Raw genomic sequence first — 21,353 nt, 5'->3', positions numbered from 1 at the left:
CTAATAACATGTGGTTTAAAGTCGCTTGCGTTTTCAAACAAGAATTCTTTTTATGTTGTCATTTAAAAAATCTAATATTTCAAAAGGTCAGGAATAAATAGCACCATTAGCATTAAAAGCTAGCTAAAGGGAAAATAATTTGTTGTTCATTTAACATTGCATTTTATGTAATAGCTTTGTAAAGTGTTCGGGAGGGGGGGAGAGATTTTACTCTGCTAAAACAAGATGATGGCAGCTCCAGTTCATTATTAAAAGGAGATTTTTTATTATGCTATTGTCAACTTTAACGTCTTGATTCTGTTAGGTGTTTGTTAAAATTACATGGGCTGCTGAAGTGGCTATGGCAAAGGATAATGCAGAGAATCATGACTGTCAAAACAATTGTGTAGGCAAGAATCTGCTTATACTAAGGTAAAGGAACAAAAGACAAAGGAGAAACTCTTCTGCAGTGTTAGGAAGTCAATGGCCCTGTTGAGGTTTGCTCTGCAGGAGGTACTGAGATCAGGAAGCCAAATTCTAGAAGAGACAAACAGCCAAGGCAGAAGGAAGCAGATCATGTCAAACGGACGCGGGGTACATGGAAACCCAGCATCAGATGCCGGCTCCCACATCTACGGTTATGCGTGCTCTGAGTAAACCCGTAGCTATTTATCTCCCTGGAGAGGGGATATGTGTTCCTCCTTGGACTGGATGACACAAATGAAGCGTGAAAGTGTGTAAAGTCCTGGATCCTCTGCCTCCCGCACAGCTGCGGCCGTGCAGCTGCGGAGAGCTGAGAAAGGCTTTGCAGGAGCAACCCAAAACTGGACTTACTGCAGCCTGATGCAGGACAAACAATTCACATCCTTGAACTTATTAGGCCTTACTCTCTTATTCTGCCACTGTAAGGTTGACCATGGATGGGAAAAACTGGAGCCAAAATAAGCGTTAGCCTGTACCCCTCACGGACAGCATAGGCTGGGAAGAAAACACACAAAGCAAACTCCTCCGCTGTGCACTTGCTGCTGCCATGAGGAGCTGCACAGGGAGGGAAGCAATTCAATGAGGGGAAGGCACGAGCAGTATCATCGTTGTTTTAGTATCATTTGATTTTCCCTCGAGAGAAGCTGGATAAGACGTTGGCTTAGCATTTCAATACCCCACACATCTGTAACAGCGTAGCAAGGCGTCTCCCATTTACTAATTCATATATTTATTCCCTATTAGCCTCCCTAGGGCAAGGTTTCAGGGACTCAGGAAACAGTCATTATCCAGGTGAAAATTTGGTTCATACTGTGCTCCTGGGGCAGCACAATTGGGTAGTGCCTTTTAATCTGGGCAAGAAGCACAAATGCAATTTAGGTTTTTAAACATAAAAGCAAGCCTGCGCATCTCTGACTAAAACTGGAATTGCTGGGCAATATTCTCTTCAGTTGGGTTAAACCAAGGAACAGTTCGGTTTTCACATAAGGAACTTATTCCAGCTCTGAGCATGCCCATAGGTTGCCAATCTTCAGTGCTGATGGTTCTTTTCCTACTCTTTACAGCCCCCTCTCCCTCCCGTCACCCTGCGAGACCTGGCGGAATGCACTGAATTAATTAAACTGCTTTTTCTTCTGTATTAGAAGAGCAATGCTCTAACACAGAATAAATTGGTTTCAACCTCCACCACTGCAAGGGGAATCTGAAGCCTTGCAAAGGAGTTGATATCCTTCAGGACAAGACATTCTGAGGGAGGAAAGGTCACGCAGAGAGGCAGAAAGAGCAGAGTGCCCCAGTCTGGGGAACCTCAAGAGAAACTGCTGAAGAGAAAAGGTCCCAAGGAGCGGTAGATCTTCAGGCCCCAGCAGTTCTGTAGGTTTTTCAGGGAGGATGGAGTTCCTCTGGGAGCAGAGAAGAAGCAGCCCGCTTCTCCAGCAGCAGACTGAGGGACTGGACAGGATTACGTAGGGACAGAAGTGAATCTATGAACTATCCACACTTCAGCTGAATGTCTTTATCAAAAAGCAGGGGAAGAAGTGACTCCCTCACCACCTCTTTTGACCACATCATCTGGCAGTTTTGTTCAAGGCTGAGGGCCAGCGTATGGGATTTCAGGACACTTTGGTGGTTGTTTTGATTATAAGCATTTTAGTGAAACTTCACTAACATTTGAAATTTGCTACGCAGCTTTCTCAGAGTAATTCTGTCCAGATCATATGGTACAAGCTTAGTTCAGCGTTAACACACCAAAACACATTCCCAGTTCTCCATCATGTTCACTGTTCCATCTCTCACAGCTAATTACAATTAAACTTCTGTCCTCATTTTGTAACTACTCGCCCTCCTATCTCTGTTTCATCTTTATCTCACACTAATTCTGGGTTTAGCCTTCAGTTTGATTAACACCAGCTTCTTTAATTCTTTCCTCTCCTACTCACAAACAGGTCTGCTTTCTCTTGGTACTGCCCAGGAGCCACTATCCAGATTCTGTTACCTGCCCCCTTTCCTCCTCTTGTCTGAAATTATTTTGAAACAGGCTGAAATCAGGGGAATTTTTCAACAGGTTTTGGCTCATTCAATCCTAAAATTTCTGTCTACAGAGAGGTATCCACAGACTTAACCCTCCCCACCCTCCAAACCAGCAAAAAAACCCCAACACACATCACAGTATTACAACTGCCATGACTGCAGACTCCAGTGTTTTATGCATGACTATCTTTTATTGGTAGCAGGGTTTGGGGCATCTCTATGTGCTGTTAGCAAGCGGTCAGAGTTTGCAGAACATCCTCCCTCACCTTCTCGGAACCACAGAAACGGAATCTGAAGGGAAAAAAAAAATACAAGCACCTTGAGTTGTCAACATTTGTTGAGGTTATACAAGTGGATTTTTTTAATATAAGTCAATCTGGTTTGTCATTTGACACGACTGAACACAACATACTTCGAGCTCCTAAGTTTGAAATATTACTGCTGGGGAAAGTATTGATGGACTGTATTCATTCTGGTTCACTGCCTGCCTTCCTTTCATTTTACAGTTTCTTTTTTTCCGGATTTTGTGCTACCGTCACTATGTAGGTGGTCACAACTCTTGTGCAAAGGGCACGAGTCAATAGAAGGCTGAGTGCATATCTACAGAAACAAGCTTCATCAGCAACGTCCTTTGGTGAATAGGAACTACAGCGGGACTTCAGAGCTCTGCTTAAAGGTGATGCTGTTGAGCTGTAATCATTTTGCTTTGCTTGAAACTGTTTCCATCTCCCATGTTGTCTTTTAAGTGATGGCATTTTAACTATGAATTTCGATATGGATTTATATCCTGTACCTCCTCTTCTAGATACCTAATCATGGGATGGGTGAAATGACATAACTGACCAAGCAAATGAGTCAAAAGTCCAAGAAAATGAGTAAAACTGGATCAGTAAATCACATTTCTACAATCTGAGCATATAAGCCATATGCCATGAAGTCTACAGAAGTCAGTTTTAGCCTGTTTCCCTCAACTTTAGATTTAGCTTTTTAAGTGCAGCTTCAAAGTATTCGTCTTGCTCATTGGGAGAGTAGGCTTATTATCACCGTTCTCTCTTGTCAATGATGATCTCAGGGACCATCAATATCAATGGAAAACTTCCACTGGTTCCAGCTGACAGTGAATCAGACATCCTAAAGCAAGCTCAGACACAGATAACCATTTCTTGTGGACAGTGAGTGGGAACTTGGCAAGACTGATGCTGATAATCCAAGCTGGTGCTAATTTTTCTCACCCAAAGGGTTATACTGGAAGTTTGCTCTTCTGAAGCCTGGAAATATTTTAAGTTTTTCTTTGAAGCTATTTAAGGCAAAGGATTGACATAGTAGTGAACTGAGCTATGGATGAACAGTGTCTTGAAAGGAAGGAAATGAAAAGTTTTCTTGAGAGTCTTTGATTCCTTTAAATAGCTTTTCTTGTGAAAATGCATTCACCCCACGTATAATTTTGTCACCTATCTTCCCAAGTAACTTTCAAGATTTTCACAATGGGTATACTTACTGTTTTCCATTTTCTCCAGATTGTACTATGATAGTCGCAGCTCCTAGTTTAGGAAAAGTTGGATTTAACCTATTGTTGTTCCAAAGAAATTTAACTTTCGTAACTGTTCCAACGTTAACTTCTGCATCAATGAAGCTTGTGTAAGTGTTGTCTGGTTGGAGCGTTCCCCTGTGAAAAATAACATTTTATGGATGTGAGGCATGCTGGCATTTAATATTAATTACCAGTCCAGTCAACCGATTGGCTGTGGTAGCAAGTGAGTAGAAATTTAGCAGAGAGACAATATTTAGCTTATAGTATGGTAACAACATTATTGCCAATTTTCCAGTGTAATACATCCCAAATCAGTGTTTGTCAGAAGAAGCAAAGGCAGGTAGGCCTGATGTGCTGCAGTCACACCCCACAATGAAGACCCAGTTACAGGACAAACCCTGTGGAGATGGTAGAGCTTGCTCCCTGTTGCTTATGTAGGCAGGGTTTTTTTGCACATAAGTGACATTTTCATTTCATGTTAATTAATTTATATGATACAGATGTTGGATTTGTTTGGGATGGCCAAAAGGATTATGCACCAGCTGCTCAGCCTGGCTCTCTAGCAGCGATTCCCACACTTGAAGCACCGTGGTCAAGTCAAATGTGCATCCGGCTCTTGGGTCAACATAGTTTATAATCTGGCTACTTATTTCATGTTGTATCAATATAGCAAGCTCCAAATAGCAGCAGTTTGAGACTGGTAATGGCTTCAGCTACTACATCTCAGTGAATACGAGCCAAAGTTTCTTCAATCCTCTTCCTTTCCCCCTCCTACCCCCATGCTCTGAAGGTCAAGGGCTACTTTCTAAAATTTACCCCTGCTGTATGAAGTCAAGAGACATTTGAATGTGTGATGCCTTTATCACTGTATTGTAGACATGATGTGAGAGATACAGGAGGGGGCAAAAAGCAGAGGACCCAGCAGAACCACCCAGAAAAAAACCTCTATAATTTCAATAAGCTTCATGGGAAAGACAGGATTTTTATTCCTTTCCCTAGCTTTGCACGTTCTCATTCATCTGCCTTCAGAGGACTCTGTTTACTCTCCTCTGTATTATAAGGCTTATGGGAGTGGAAGTAATGAGAGACAAGACAAAATCCTTTTGCCTTTTTGTTTCTTTGCTGAATCCACAGTGGTGCCTGGTAGGTTACAGCAAGATTTGCCGGGGGAAAAAAAATGTTCACTTCCAGCAACTGAATTGACACAGGCCCTGCAAATAGCAGCTAGAGAGTGCTGGAGTGCATTCAGTGCTGGCAGACTGGGCTCAGGTGAATGCACGGATGCCTGCAAACAGGGGTCAGCTCAGAGCAAACGCCTGCTGCCAAGTGTGAAGATGTGAAGTCCTCCTTGGAAAAGGGGAAGTGACAGTTGTCAATAAACAAAAACCCAAACCAAAAAATAAAACCCAAACCCCACATCAAAATTCTTTCTCCCTGTTTTCCATCGTTTCAGATATTTTAGTTGAAACAAACAAGAAAAATGCAAATAAACAAAACCCCGTGAGGCAAGCAAGCAGCTTCAGTGTAAGCAGGCGAAGTTATGAGCCACAAAAAGTGGTAGTAAATCATGAGGCAGCTTCAGCAGCAACATTTTACAAGCCTGTGAAAGACGAAGAGATCAGATCTCTGCTAGTGTAGGTCCAGCAAGACCTTGGTGGTATAGCAAACAAGTGACACCAAATTCTAACGTTTTAAAATCCTGCGCTCTAAACTTCTGCCTTCAAATCCAGAGTGAGTGAATTGTCACTGCATTTACATCAGGGAGCTGTACTGGGGGGTAGAATGTGATCTGTAAAATAGGGCCAGTTTAATCAGAAACATTAATTGAAAGTATTAATCAAACATTCTAAAACTGAAGTTTCTTTTCTATTGAATTTTGAACTTACTGGACGATCTGATGCTGCCTGGTGTTCCCACCACTTCCATACAGGGCAATATTTACATATCCTTTAACTTTTCTCTTTCCAGAGAGGGTGACGGTTACTTTGTACCTCCAAACTACACAGAAGGAATACAGTAAGTCAGATTGTACTCAGGGAGAAAGAGTCTCCAAAATATCAAGTGTTGGTTTTTTTGGTTTGTACAGTGCATTTGAAAGCAAAAAAAAGTTATCCCTGCCTTTCACTTTCAGCTCAAGGCTACAGCCCAGGCTGTCTGGACTGAAAGGGGTTAACACCGTGCTCTCTCACACCTGAATCTGAATCTTGGTGCTCCCTGCTCTTCCTTGGGTTAGGACTATGCAAAATAAATACAAAACATCAGTGAGTCAGATCTGTCATTATGTCCTAATGAGATCAACCTGAGAAATGGGTAGATATTTGCGTTACCTTCAGGGAGGGGAAAAAAAAAAAAAAAGCTAGTCCATAACATGGTAAACACAATATAGATCTCAGCATTTTGACCACAAAGTTTTTCATATACAGTGAAGTTGAAAAGAAGGCGGTGTTAGGAATAAATACTGATACATACCAGAATATAAGCAGTGTAAAAGGAGTGTAAAAAAAATCTGAAGCTCAAGGAAAATAATTTTTGTGGGTGGGAACTTTTTTTTAGCACATCATTTGCAAAAGCAGCTCTTCTCCCTCTGATTCTTGTTTACAAAGGCAAAGGAAGAACCATCTTGTGAGAGCTGACATTTAGGATAACCTAGGTTGTAGAGGAGGTCATCTGGTCCATCCGCTTCTCCAAGCAGGGCCAGCTGCGATCAGTGTGCTCTTGGCCTTTGTCAAACGGAGTTTTGAACATCTCCAAAGATGGCGATTTCCCAGCTTCTCTGGGCCCCTCTTCCTGCATTTAACCACTGTCATTGTGGCAGTAATTTTCATACTATTTAATAAGAAATTCCCTTGCTGCAACGTCTGTGCATTGCCTATCCTCCTTTCTCCTTGCACCTTGGAGTGCAGCCCACTAAACACCTCGGTGGCCTCCGCTGGACTCTATAGTTTGTCAACGCCTTTCTTGTACTGGAGGCCCCAAAACTGGGCACTAGCGTTGGAGCAACAGAGGAAAAGGCACGAAGGAGTGAAAAGCCATTGCACTGCTATGAGGTCTGTTCATCTGTTAGAATTAAGGGTAAAACAGGAAAATAAAAAGGTTTGGTTACATGCAGTAGGTAGCAATGGAAGCAATCGAAACTCACGAGCAAAATCCTTGGCCTCTCCAGTATTCAGGTAAAGTTTCAGGAAATCATTTTTAATTTTCCCTTTGAATTTATCTGCAAAGTGACCCATATTTGGGCATCCCTCTCGCGGGCATGGGAAACACCTTTCCTAGTAAAAACAAATGTATCTATTAATAAAATTATCCGCCCGGCCAAGAAAAGTAAAATTAGTCATAGAACTTATTTTTACCATACCCACCTAACTGGCCCTGTATCACAGCAACAACAAATTTCAAGTAACCCTTTCTGTGACCTGAGGAAGATCATATAAGCTAAGCAGCTTTCTTGAAGGCTCTGATTTTTCAGGGCTTTATGTTTTATCTCATGCCGTTTAGCTCAATCCAGCCACATCAGTGACATCCTTGAGTAGTGTTGAACTGGAGCAGGGAGGAGGAGCTGTCCTTCCAGCAACTGATGAGAAAGAATGATGTCTCCTTATACCTTCAGATTGGGTCAAGAAAGGCTTTGTCTGGAAAACAAAGCTCATTTTTGTTGTGAAAGCAGCTTTCTACTGTGGTGACAGAATCAGGTAGTCACCTCCTCCCAAAGTGATCCAAGAAGTGTGATCTCTATCACCTGCCCAGAACGTATAAAGGTCAATCTAAGCACTACATAAGTTGATACCTCTGTGCTGCCTGGAGGATATGGCAAACCCGTTACCTCCCCGCTACTCTTAGGCTCTAGTTCCCTATCTCCCAGTCTGGGACTGGGAAGGGCTTCCTGACCAAGTCTGTAAACCATTGTGCTTTGTCCCTGAGGCCATCTTAAGCGACCAAAGTACTTGACCATGGGCTGACCCCATCAGGCCATCACATATTATTTTAATTCTTGTTGTTTTGAAAAGAAAATATTTAAGCTGTGTTTGAAAGCTCACCTGCTACAGTATGGGGTTCCACTCATTGCTGTTTGATAAATACATTTGGTGACTACGAGGGCAGGCTCTCCTCCTCACCTCTTCCCCAGTTGGATGCAGCAGAGCAGGCCTGGGGGAGCCACACCAGCTCCAGTAGCACCTCAGGGCCGTCACATCAGCACAGGACCAGGGGCGTCCCTGTTTTGTTGTTGCCTTTTCCTACTTTGACCCACGTCAGCTGCATGAGCTGTAATACCTTAGGATGTCTGACACTCCTCTCACACATGCACTCGTTGGGTGCAAGCTAGCATAAATAAGTTGAAATTCAGATGTATAGATAAGAGCCACTATTCTTGCTATGGTCCATCCTGAGGCTCTGTGAAATACTTACTGTTTCAAAAACATCATATGAAGCACAAGGATAGCCTAGAAATCCATCAGCGTAGATAATACTGTCAGAGTAATACTTGTAACTCCGCAAATGATTGCAAGCCACAAAGTCCCGAGTTCCTGTGAAAAGATGCTCCCGGGTGAGTTCTTCCTTTCTGGTACCATTCGAGGAAAGATACTGGCCCAGCCCTTGCCATGTCATTGAGATGCGTCATTCCTCCTCAAAAGCCTCGTCACAATTCTTGGAGTATCAAACGTAAGGTTTGAAGCTTGTTTTGGCAATGCATTGATGCTCTAAGGAATGTCACTGACTCAACAGGTATAAAATGCAAACTTGAAATGCTTTGTGGAGACCCAGTGCGCAGCTCAGCTCAGCCCCTGCCCTCCCCTCCCCTCCCCAACACTTATTCAAGTAGTCTGACCGAGTTTCACAATAGAAATGAGAACTGCATGAAGCAGGTCTTTTGTAGGCTACAGTTGCATTACCATAACAAAAGAAAACCAAATGAAAAGTATTTAACAGTGAAGTTCCTAGGGCAATGCTGATTTGCTCCAGCTGAGGACTTCAAAACAAAATTATTATTATTTGGGGGGTGCTTAAGGAAGGGAGACTCTTAAAATTAAAATAATGAATATATTATTTTCCTTTGTGATGCCTTTATTTTCCTGACTTTAAGTTAAAAAGAAGATCATATACGACACAGTTATTTCTTTGTGCTTTAATTCCCCATTATTGATAACAAGTTTACTCTATGGGTAAAAAAAAAAGTTTAAAAAAAAAAAAGTAATGCCTCCAGCTGCATTGAATAAAACCTGGAGAAAAAGGCTAGTTATCACAAATAAGTTCATGGATTCCTGGAGTTTAAGGTGTTTGCAGTAATGTAAGAAAGAACTCGGATCATATACTGAAAAATCTCTACAACAGAAATCTTTGTTTGTTTTTTTAATGTTGTGTGCAACTTAACTTTATAGAGACATGGGATTTTTCTAATAATTAGAGCTTTTCTTGGAACCAGGCAAAACAACAAAGAAAAATGTATTTGAGCAGCTACATGCCTATCTTTTTTTAGCTGACTAAAAGTAGACACAATGATATTGCTTTAATGCAACCCAGATTTGTAATAGGTAATTTTAAAAAAAAAAAAAATTAAATTAATTGCTCTATCTCAGAAGAATTGCAGCTGAAGGTCCCTAACAGGAGTGGCTGTGAGCATCATTGCCGTCCTCCACCCAGTACCGCTGCTGGGCAACTCAATAGAAACAAAGGGAAATGTGTTGTTACAGGGCTGTCAAAATTTTTGGCACAGTTTAGGTAACTTTTGTTTCTGCTATTAGATATTTTAGAGGAGGCGTATTTTCCAGAGGTAAGCCCTTTGTCTTATTTATTTTTTGAATAAGCTCTGGAAAATGGTGTGTTTGAGCATATTAACAGTTTCACTGCCCTCTGCAGCTGCCGTTGCTGATGGACACACCAAAAGCTAACACAAAACACCTGAATTAAGAGAAGTTAAGCGGTTACATGGTGAGGGTGACCTTCCCCTGAATCTGTAATGTAATCAACATACTTACCTTCCCAGATGCCGTCGAGATCTACGATCTGTGAAACAGGGTTCTTCCCACACCCTGGCATTTGTTTTCCTCCGTTTGGGTAAAAGTCAAGATGTCCTATAGCTGGGCTCATGCCAAAACCTGAAGCATTTAAAGCAGGGGTAAGCATGTTTTAAATTAATATTTTCTTATGGCTATAACTTCTGGCTTGAAGTTTGTCTGTGCTTGGTATTTTAGGACATGAGTGATCAGTATGGTATATTTGTTCTGTGTCTATGCACCAAAACTGAGTCTTGAGGAACAATTAGGGTACTCAAGTACCACAGGGCATAAATATTTTGGTATTAATACAGTAGAGCTGAATACTCACCTAGGTAGGGGATTGTGGGAGCTGAATCTGTGTGGATAACATCGACAAACTCTGCATCAGATTTATCCAGTCTGACTTCAATGGGAGTGCCTTGAAAATAAGGTTGAGCAGGGTCCAGTCCTGAAAGAAAAAGACTGGTGTTAGGTATGAAGAGTTATAGACATATCATTTTACATAACACTATGATTGTATAAAATTAATATCCCATATATAGTTGCCTATGGTTCCTTATACCTAGGTGGAATACGCATTAGTAAAAAGATGATGTGTGCTCTCACTTGCCAAGTGGCTTTGCTCCCAGGCAGGAGAAAAGGTTACCTGTGTGAAGCCTACTGAATTTTACTGATTCACATCAGTATTGAATCCCAACAGTTGGATATAACTTTTTTTTTTTTTTAATTGAACTTCCCTTTAATAACGTTGTTCAAATTGAGGTTCCTGTGTCTGCAACCCATGTAACTGGTCTGCATGGTTTGAGTGTACTCAAACAGAAATGGATCCCGATAGCACCCCATCTGCTTGGAAGGGTTGAAACCAGCCTGCCTACTTCTGGCCCCAGACAGCTTTTGGAAAAGCATCTAGTTTTGAAGTGACGATCTTTGCTTTTGATCCTAGCAAAAAGCAGAATTCATTTGTTTCCCAAATTGTTGCAGCAATTTCAGGAGCTTGTAAAGTCTTGCAGATTGCACGATTTTTGCTATCTTATACTTGCATCTCTTGTTGTCCCTGGGCAGCAGAGTTGGTTTTGCTTTTAGACTGAATTTTGCAGACTCTTAGTGCAAGGTTCACCAAGCCTGAAATCCCTGAGGAAAAGTAACAATTGAAAAGGGCTGTGTTAATAACATCTAAAATTGTCTTTTGTGTGTGAAAGGTCACTCTGCTTAATGCACACTGCCCTTGGCGCTGCCTGCGTGATGAATAAGGAGATCAAGCTCATAGCTTTAAACTCTGAAAGTGCTGAGCATGTTAAAAAATTGCTAAAGAATGCAGACTGCAGCGCGATTTACCTGTATTTTGTGGAAAGAGTGGTTTGATCACAAGTTTAGCTGATAATCCCTCTTTTCAGTTTTGTTTTCTGGGAGAGTACTGGATGTTTTAAAATACTCAAAATGGCATCTCTGTTTTGTGAGGTCTCTGGAATATCTTTTTAAAAAATGAATACATATTGCAATAAATATGCCTATTTGATTGCCATTTGCTTTTTTAAAGAGTCAGTTAAACAATTTAAGAAAGATGAGGGCCATCCCTTGAAGACCAGTGCAGGGATATGGCAAATGGCTACGCGGTGGCTACCTTGCACTGATGCTCCTGCTGCGGGCAGGGGGCTGAGACAGCCTGCGCTGCCACGGAGCTTCGCTTTGCCTCTTGGCCATAGGCATTTTCATCATTTAAGTCTTGTAGTGTTGCAAAATGGTTCCTTCAAGAGTCATTTGCTCTCAGCTAGTGTGGATGCTGAAAAATGAAAACGTGCTGTTGGGTCAAAGGGAAGATGAAAACGCTTCTGGCCCACAGTCGCAGAGGCTTGATCTGTTATAACTTGCAAGACACAGACATTTTTTATGGGACCAGTGGAAGATGTCCAGAGTCTGTGTATTCAGGGCGACATGTGGACAACTATAAACCAAACCAGAACTAAAAAAAGCCTGCTTTGACAGGATTGAACGGGAAAACCCGGCTCAGCAGTAGCGAGAGGCTCCCTCGCTTTCTCCGAGCGCAGAGTGCGTAACTCGCGACAGGGCAAGGCAGTAGAGCAATGCAGCGCTGGGGAGGCGAAAACTGAATCAGTGTAGTGGACCGAAAATTAAGAGAACAATGTCGTATTCCTTAAAAATGTCTAAACTCAGAAATGTGGGAACGCTTAAAAGGGACAGGCTAGTACTTTTTGGAACATAGTGAAAATGCGGGGGGGCTTTCTGATCAGTCAGCTCCCACGTTATCGGGAAAGTAAGAGTGAGCTCATGTAGCTCAAACTAATACAGGTTGTATAAACATAATGCCTGTGATCTCTCTCTCTCTCTCTCTCAAAAAAAAGGGGATTCGGTTGAAATCTGACTGTTTCTTTAAGTATGAGTGCACTTTCTTAGTAAGTCTACTTGAAGCTGGACAGACAATATAATCCTATGTGACTCAATTTTTGCTGCCAAGGAAATACAGAGATTTAGTGTATCAACAGTTAAGTGAAGAAACGAAACTTTAGAAAGTTTGCTGGAAATAAAAAAAAAAAAGATAATTTAATTACTGTTAGTATACTCTACTAGGTGAAGAGTTTATGTAGACATAGCAAAGCAAGGTGATAATGGTGATACGCCAGGAAGGTTGGCATACTGCTTCTGAAACATCAGGCTTAATCCAGCCTTTTCTGGAAAATGATAGTTGTTAGCAAAACTACAGTACAAAATAACTAACGGCTCACTGTTGTGCTGCTTCTAGCATGCTTTGGAGAGACCTGCAAGCAGTAGCTGATGTGCATCAGATATGCTGCTATACAGATTAATGAAAGATGAAAATGGCAGGAGAAAAGCTGCTAGGACAAGGAAGGTAGGGATTACTCTCCTGGTTTGTTTTATTACGTTAGTGTTGGACAAGTCATTATGAAAAACAATCATGGCAGCCAAATCTGGTTCTGGTTGTACGTTAGTTATTGTGAGTTTGTTTTTAGCAGTGACAGTGGAATGTTGTTATGTTCGAGCATCGCTCCTGTCCTGCTCCAAACTAGCGCTGGTCTGTGACACTGCTAGGTTGAAGCACCAGAAAGCAAGCTCTGTAGAGATTGCTGCAACCATTAATGTGTATCAGCAAGTCAGCTGATGTATTGCAGGGGGCCTTCTGGCTCTGTTAGCTCTATGGAGCTTTTCCTTTGCTGTGTAAACATATGCAAGCAAAATAATCATCAGGCTGACTGTTTTCCCACACTTCCCAGGGCACCGCTCCTCCGTGTACTGTGAGAAAAGGCTAAGGTCTGTAATGTCCGTATTGCCCTTGACTAAACTACAGCCCACAATCAAATACAATCGTAAGAGAAAATGAACAGCAACATTTGGTGAAGCAGTGGTGTCTTTATCATAAGCTGTGACTTAATTCACTGACTTACCAGTTATTCTTCCGATCCCCGGCCGCCTCTTGCCAGCCTCCCCTGCTGCATGTGCTCCAAGGCTGTGGCCAATTATGTGAACATCAGCTGGAGAGTATTCGTATTTTTCCTGAGAAAATAGCAATATGAAAAATTACTACATCTGTTTTCATCAGCAACAGGGAAGAGTAAAAAGGGGCTGAAAAACTACTTTTAATTTGACTACAGACTCAGGAACTCTCTAGGATTTCAGCATCTGTTTGCCAGTTTAGGTACTTATGTCCAATACATAGATTTTTTTTTCAGGTCTCCTTTTTCAGGTGCTGCCCTTATTTGGAGGCTGTTAAAACTCTAGACAGCTCTGTCAACAGAGCCCTGAGAGTCCTGAATTAAGATTCGCAGGATGCTTATCCAGCTTGCAAGAGTCAGCCGGGCAGGAACTCTGAGTTACACCTGGCAGGTCAGGAACCACGTGCAGCTGGAGGAGGACATGAGAGGAGAGATGCCTTCAGCCTTTTTGGACAGTAATTCAGTGGTTGCAATGCAGATGTAGAGAGTGAGACATGGGTCAGAGCACTCCTAGACCCAGCGTACTATCTATTTAAGTAATTTATAGTTCTTTTATTGGAAATGTGTGTTGAAAGCACTTAGATTAAAAGAAGGCTTCAAACCAAGCATTGCTTCCTGTGTGACGCTGGCCAAGAAAGGGGGGACACGGCACCTTCTGTAGATTTAGTCACTGTACACAATGGCTTTCCCCTGAGGCAGCTGGGAGGGTCCTGTTTGTCCCCAGGTGTCGTGACCCACCGGAGAGCAGTTGTCCTCCAGCCGCTGCTGGCTGCCAGCTGGTTTTCTGGCATTCTTAAGAGCTGTTTGGTGGGGTCTCTGTGAAAAGGCAGTGCTGTGTCCGTCATCTCTGCGTATTTAAAGCTACACAACACTTCACATCTGTTAACATCTATGGAATAACTGGCTGTACCATGGGGATGTCTTGTAGCACTTCATATCCCGAAGTTGGCTAACCCTGCTGTTATGACAGTTCTTTAAAAAAAAAAAAAAAGAAAAGAGTCTGTTTTCAGCACACCTTCTAAAATGATCACTGAGTAGAAGAAAATGTTTTCTGCTGGTTAGATTCACATTCATGAAAGTTCCTGAATCGTATTTCTTTCAGATCAGCATTATAACTATAGCTTTATAACCAGAAGATTCTTACCATAAGAACATTTACAAAATAAGCTATTTCAGCGCCCACAACTCGGACGTTGTTTGATGCCTGGGTGTACTGACATCTTGCGCCTTTTTTCCAGTCTATGCAGATGCAGTTCACATCTTCCACAGTAAGCATCCTCTGTTTTGTAAAACAAAAGTAAAAACCAAAGAGCTCCACAGTAAATAAAATCTGGAATTGATTCATGTTGCTTATTACAGCTCAACTCCTAAAAGTTGCATGAATTTGTACGAGAACATTTTAAGAACCAAAACCTTAGCGTATATATGTGGTCATGCCTGCTCCCAGGCGTACGTGTGCTCGCACAATGCTGAAATAGGGGCACAACACCGAAAAAGGGTGGTTTGCCATAGTAATGGCTGCACCATCATTTCAAATACCCATAGCAGTATTTTTTGCGTAAGGGAAAACAATATAAATACTGATGCTTTAAAATTTTTAATTTCAATCAAACTTTGTATGTAACACTAAATAAGAGCTCTACTCATGTACTGATTCACTTAAGTGATTTAAAAATACTTTTAAAATTCAAATTCAATTAGAACTTATATTTTTGATGATAAAGATCAAGAGTGTTTTTCTGATAGAGATTTGTAAGAAGGAGAGTGTCTGTTTTTATAAGAGGGTGGATAAATTGCAGTGTCATTGAATATTCATTTCAGATTTATGGCTTTATTTGGGAATACGTATATATAGACAGATACTTTATTGTCTGCCACAGAATCTGAAGCTTTGCTTTTCTCCTCTGAGCGGGATTTGCTTTAGCAGATTTGGTATATTTATTCTTCTTTGCTTTATGAACAAACATTATAAAGCATCCAAAACAAGTTACAACTGGCAAAGGATAAAAAAGGCAATAGAAGTGTCTGTGGCCATGTTAGAAATGGTAAAAATAAATGTGCAGATAGGATTATTACTTAATGGGAAGGAAAGTAAATAACAGATACACATAGGAGGGCTGATGTATTCACAACCCCATTTGCTCCACTCTTTACTGAAAAGATTCAGAGACCAATTTTTTTTTTTTATTTAAATAAATTGGAGTATTGTGATAAAACATAGGCCACTGTAATAGGGAAAGAATTTAAAGATTTATCTCCTGCCCCTACATCCTCATGAAAATTGATCAAAAGGATTTAAGGGAATAGCTGAAGAAAAATGTGAGCTATCTTGCTGATTGTGAGGTTCTAGAAAAAAATCTCTATTTTAAGAGTGGAAAATGGGAGACTGAGAATTATAAAAACATCTGTCTGCTTCTAATACTTTGAACAAATTATTAACTAACAAATCCAACAATCATTCCTCAATGTTCATAAAGTGATTATCAACGTAGGGTTTTTTTTTTCAACAAGAAACTGTCAAGCAAATTTAATTTATTTTCTTTTGACTTAGTATCAAAGAGAAGCGGGTAACGGGGATGCAATAAATGTGAAATACCTTGATTTTAGTGGACTTTCACATTGTTTCTCATAGTGTTCTCATAAGTAAAATAGGAATACAGAATTTAAACAAAATTGTAGTTGTGTGAATAGTTAGTTGAAAAACCTTACCCTAAAATGCCATCAACTGGTATTTTGCTCTATGCTGTCTAACTAGGAGCTTTCATTAGCTGCAGCTGCCACAGAAAGCATGTTTATAGGATTTGAGAAGACCACAAGCTGGAGTTGCAACTTTGTTTGGGGACAGGATTAAGAAATATCTTGGGGAATTAGCACAAAAATCAATAAAGCAGAGTGCTTTACTTCATTCACTGTTCAAAGCAAGTCCTAGATTGAAAGCTTTGTTCGAAATGAGGTCCCTTCTGGATGTACATTTCTACAGCTTTATTGCTTCTGTTGATGGTCAGCCCATGCCCTCAGCCTCCAACACCCACGTGGCAGCCCATACCTTTGTGATGGACTTTCCACATCCAGAAGCCTGTCTCTTGACTGGAGAAATATGATGCAATAATTATGAGTCTGCAGTTATTTCTGGAATCGCCCTAGTTCCTAAGCAGTATCTTGCTCCAGGGTTTGTGTTGTTTTTACCAAGAAAAAAGACACTTATTGAGCCAAATCCTGTTGTAACTCACATCACTAAAGAGAAGAATTGAATGCATTTTACCTCATGCTTTTCCTCAAGGTGCAGAGCTACATATTTAAGTTGCTAACAATTTGAAAATGTGGCCTCTTTCCCTTTCTTATCACTACAAGTACCATGAGAGAAATTGGTTAGAAATAGAGAAAACAGACAATTTATAGGAATGTGGTTATAAATGCAAACTAAGGAACTTCGCAGGGACAGGATTTCCCTGTGGTACCTACCTTGCACATGTCTGACAGCCAGTTTTCTTCTCCATTATCTATAAATCCGTGTACGATAAATCGGGTTATCCTACTTGCATTAAAATTTGAGTACTCAATTGTTGAGGCATCAATTGCAGAGATCTCCTGTTGTAGATATTAAATTAATAAACATTTAAATCTGCTTTCTGTAAATAGTTTATCAAAATTGCAAAGACCTGAACTATGCTTATCTGTACAGGCTTTTAAAAGTTATGCAATGTTAAACTCATCTGCAAGTGTTCACATGACTATGGCTTAAGGTCTGTATCTCCACTCAAAGCAAGCTTTGACACCTATCTTAGAGCAGCCAAGACTTTACTTTTAATGTGTTTTCATCTTATCGGTGGAAAAAAATAACCCAATGATTTTAAAAATGCACAGTTTCCCAGTCCTTCTCGGTGGCCATACAGAAAACACGGGGGAGTGCTGCTTTGTGAGGGCTGGAGGAGGGTGGGAGTTCTGCCCCAGAGACCCTGCCAAGGAGCTGGAAGAGGTTGTCTCTTGAATACAGTGGAGATTTGGCTGTTTCTAACACTTTCCAGGAACACAGATGGAATCTGTGTTTATTTACTCTTTTTGCATGCGATTTACTAATGTTTAAACTGCAATAGTTCTTACTTGAAAGTCAGTAGGATTTTCTCTTGTGTACAGGAGGAAGTGAATGTCTATCTTTTGTGGATTCCAGGGTAACTTGTGGACCGGTCTTTCTGTAGTCCCAGACCATGGTATATCATCTGAGAAACATCCAAGCCTTTCATAGCAAACTTCTTTGCCTGTAGCACACAGATTGGATCAATAATATGTGAATGAGTAAAGAAGTGGAGCGGGCTAGTCATAACTCATAGCGTCTCTTCTCTGGAGGTCTCTTGGTCTCTTGAAAATCCTATGGTTTACAGAAAGCAAAGACCAGCAGTTGCCCTCTCTCAGATCTTCAGGCTACAGTTCGCCCCAAAGAAAGAAACCACTCTATTGCTCATCAACAAAGTATTCAGTGGAGTTCCTCCCTGGGTGTCCTGTACCATACCTTGGGTATCTTTCCCCAGCTGTGTTTTGCCTAAGGCAAAGACAGCTGATGAGTTTCTCCTAATACCAAGCCAAGATATTGCAAATAATCAGTAATAACTTGAGACTGCGCTGAGCAGCTGACTACACCGTACATGAGAAGTCCAATACTACACAAGCCAGTGGCTTCTGCTGAATATGAAGCTATACTCTCATTAGATTGCAGCTGCCCCCGGCTTTTTCTCCATTTCCATCACTAAAGAAGAGTAAAGCAAATAATTTCCTAGCTTTGGTAGAGCAATAGCTTTGCTCTGAGATAGAAAACACCAGCATTTCTTGCACAGTCCTAGGGCGGGATTCCCAGAGTGGAGAAGAGGAAAGACAATACGCACACACACTCGTCTCATCATTCTTGTATAGGAAAGTGAACCACATAACCTCAATCAATAAGTTTTAAGGCACCATAGTGTAGAATAATATCTCGCAAAATATAGCAGCATAGAAAGGCTATGTAAGTACTAACCCCATATGCTTACCTTCTGCTGTGCTGAGCAGAAATAGTGCAAGTATCCAAACTCCAAGCATCTAGAACAGTAGAAAAAGAAGCAGCTAGGATTTGCTAACCCGCTTAATTAACAAGCGCACTTAAGTTTCTGGTGCTGAATTTTCTCAAGGTGAAAAGGGTGCAGCATCTGTCTTCTCTGCATTATGTACCTATGACCGCCATATATATGAGACGTGTATGAGTCAGCTTCACGTTTGCTTGCTCCACTAGAGATTGTGGGGCTCCTAAATCTACTAAAGCATAGCTTAAATCCAGAGTGATTTTTGTCCTGTTGAGGCTACACTTCTAATTGGATGTATAGTAGCTACTTTAGAACTAGCACATGTGAGCTGCCATTCCCCTTTATACTGCCGTGTCTTGGGAAGCCACATTCCTAACGAGGTAAAAGAAAAACCCCCAAACCTGAACTACTTACAATGCAGCCTTGAAGCTCCACGCACTAATGTGCAAACTTTGCATGTACTTTTATAGTCCGCTTTTTCTGGGAACAGTTCCAAGGATAGATAGGAAAATTTATTTCAGATTATAGTTTATAGCTAAGCTGGAAAACAACTTTAATGGTTGGTTTCTATGAAAACTCAAAAATCCATGGACATAGATTTTGTGAATTGGTGTGCTGGAGCCCAGAATAGGATTGGAGCTCCAGAGGTTGGGTAATTCCCAGGCAGCGACACATCAGGAGTGCGACATTAAAAAGAATTAGGTGGGTCTGTGTGGCAGCGCATTTTGGGGCTTGTCTTGGCTGGGAAGGCTTTTGTTTTTAGTGTTGTGTAACTGGAACATAGGGGTCTACTGGGAGAGTGAGTTAGACATAATCTTTAAGTCCACCCCCTTGCCCTGCATCAAGTGACTTTGGATGTGGAACGCTCCTGTGATTCTGGGTCTTTGTGCCCGTTTCCTGATAGCAGCTCAATTTGGCGAAGCCTTATCCCTTTAGGAAAATTTCTTTGTGGGCCTGGTAGGTCTTTTCATAGTGAAAGAGTCTGACCTTCTCCTGGTGTCCCTTTCATTTCCTCGTTGAAATAAGTAGATGTAGAAGGACAGTTGTCTACCCCTTTGGATCCTTTCTATACTACCCATGTAATCCAAGTTTTGAAAAAGCCCTTCTCCTCTGAGTGATGAACTGAGAGCAAACATGCTGGAAATATATATCAATAACACCCAAAATTCCCCCAGAAATAGCGACATGGCCGCTTTGTGTAGCGATGTTACAGAACTAAGTAGTCATTCTACTAGAGACATCAACTAAAAAGTGAAAACCAGCTTGTGCAAATGAACAGGACTAAGTCTGGGAACCCCTTGGTCCTGTTCATCTCTAGGAGAAGACTGTAAGTGAACTCAAGATGAAATGAGACCTCAGCTCTTTACCTAGAAAGCTTTGTCGGCTTGGCTATGCTTTTTGGCTGTGGCCACATATCTTTGCAGAGCTGACATTCCCTAATCTCCACCTCTGGGAATGACCAAATGGATACCAGCTGTGTGCATAGGTATCACACTGCTATCATCCATGCTAGTGGGGTTTATTTCTTTAAATAAGAGGGAATTTTTTCATTTTTTCTAAAATATCACCTTTGATACTAATTTAGGGCTCAGTGCTCCTGTTCTTAATTGAAATAGCATTTTAGTTTGTAAACGGAAGAATCAGTACATGCCCTAGTACACTGATAAGTTTTAACACTTGTTCAAAATGCGGGGGGAACAGTCTTTCCCATTTAATTTAAAAGCTGGTGGAAAAGATTTGAGTTAGGATTTTATCATAGTTAGTCTGCTGCTCTTATTCAACAGAGTAATACCACAGGGCAAACTGAATAACTAGACAATTCTTAGGCTGTGATCGGATGGGTTTCAGCTGCTTGCTTCTCCTTCGGGAAGAAGGAGTAGGGCTGGGGTGCATGTCCTTCAGTACGATGCAGGATGCTTGCTATGCCTGGAGGAGCCGGTCTGGTCCTTGTGGTCTCACAGTCAGGGGCTGTTGGAAGAAAGATGGCTTTCAAGAAAGAAAGCAACAAATAAGGGCCTCGCTATGTTCCTGCGGTCCTGAAGAAGCTGTAGGCTGGAATAGGAAGCAGGCAGAGGAGAGGACTGGATTTCCCGCGCTGCAGGACGCCGTGGCTCTCTCCTGGGACACAGCGCGGCGCTTCCCGGCATTGTTCACGCTTCCCTGGCCACCTGTCAGGTCCCCGGGGGACTTGCAGTACCCGAGACTGCAGATCTCTCTTGGCTGAAACTCAGACTTGTGTTTAATTATGCTTCTAATTTCATACGGGCTTTGTTAGTGTTTAGTCAAGGATGCAAGAGTGACTACTGTTCTTTTTTTAAAAAAATATTTCATTCACATATACTCATTATAAATATGTTCTTAATATTGTATTTCTAGTCCTATTTCTTAGAAGTTTATCAGCCCCAGTGCTCGTACATTGTTTAGCAAACATGGCGAAATGGGAGTGAATAAATGATGAAATCTTTCTTCCTGTTCATTAACTTAGAGTTTGGTTTTTATACTTAGAAAAATATCTGCTGCCTTGGTCTCTTAAAGCTTCAGGTGGCTCACTCTTGCCATGCTTTGCAGACCAGTAGTGTTAGTTTTAATGCGAAATAGTCAATCCCAGGTTTTGCAAAGCCTGGAGTTATTCAAAGTCAGAGTTTCTCTTCAGGATTGTCGGTGGCCACAGCAAAGGTATGTGTTTGAAATTAAACAGGAGCCAGGTGTTGTGATTTAGCTGTTTAGTTTCTTCCAAAGTGGGGAACACTTGAGGTTTGGCTTTGCTCGTTGCTTCCCTGAAGATGCAGTGTCCAAAGGGCTGTTCTGACCTGCTGAAGAA

At 41.4% G+C, this 21,353-nt stretch overlaps 1 protein-coding gene across 1 annotated transcript; it reads right to left on the bottom strand.

Annotated features, from left to right (window-relative positions):
* Window positions 1–2,717: 2,717 nt before the first annotated feature.
* LOC142084632 (inactive pancreatic lipase-related protein 1-like) lies at window positions 2,718–18,551 on the bottom strand. The gene is made up of 12 exons (XM_075155480.1): window positions 18,503–18,551; window positions 17,583–17,737; window positions 16,944–17,069; window positions 14,626–14,760; window positions 13,434–13,542; window positions 10,343–10,462; window positions 9,994–10,113; window positions 8,426–8,544; window positions 7,161–7,290; window positions 5,908–6,019; window positions 3,989–4,156; window positions 2,718–2,781 (listed from the first exon to the last, which is right to left on the bottom strand). Exons 1-12 carry the CDS (start codon window positions 18,549–18,551, stop codon window positions 2,718–2,720), a joined length of 1,407 nt encoding a protein of 468 aa, XP_075011581.1.
* Between the last annotated feature and the right edge of the window lie 2,802 nt (window positions 18,552–21,353).

The sequence above is a fragment of the Calonectris borealis genome, chromosome 7 (genome assembly GCF_964195595.1).
Source record: "Calonectris borealis chromosome 7, bCalBor7.hap1.2, whole genome shotgun sequence".
Lineage (NCBI taxonomy): Eukaryota > Metazoa > Chordata > Aves > Procellariiformes > Procellariidae > Calonectris > Calonectris borealis.
This window is presented reverse-complemented; position numbering and strand designations above follow the sequence as displayed.

Excerpts from the sequence above, each read along its gene's own strand:
- LOC142084632 (XM_075155480.1), bottom strand. The coding sequence starts at position 18,551 with ATGCTTGGAGTTTGGATACTTGCACTATTTCTGCTCAGCACAGCAGAA. Across the intron at positions 7,291-8,425 it reads CATATGATGTTTTTGAAACA|GAAAGGTGTTTCCCATGCCC; the intron begins GTAAGTATTTCA and ends TGTTTTTACTAG. Across the intron at positions 2,782-3,988 it reads TCTGGAGAAAATGGAAAACA|ATTCCGTTTCTGTGGTTCCG; the intron begins GTAAGTATACCC and ends TTTTCCCTTCAG.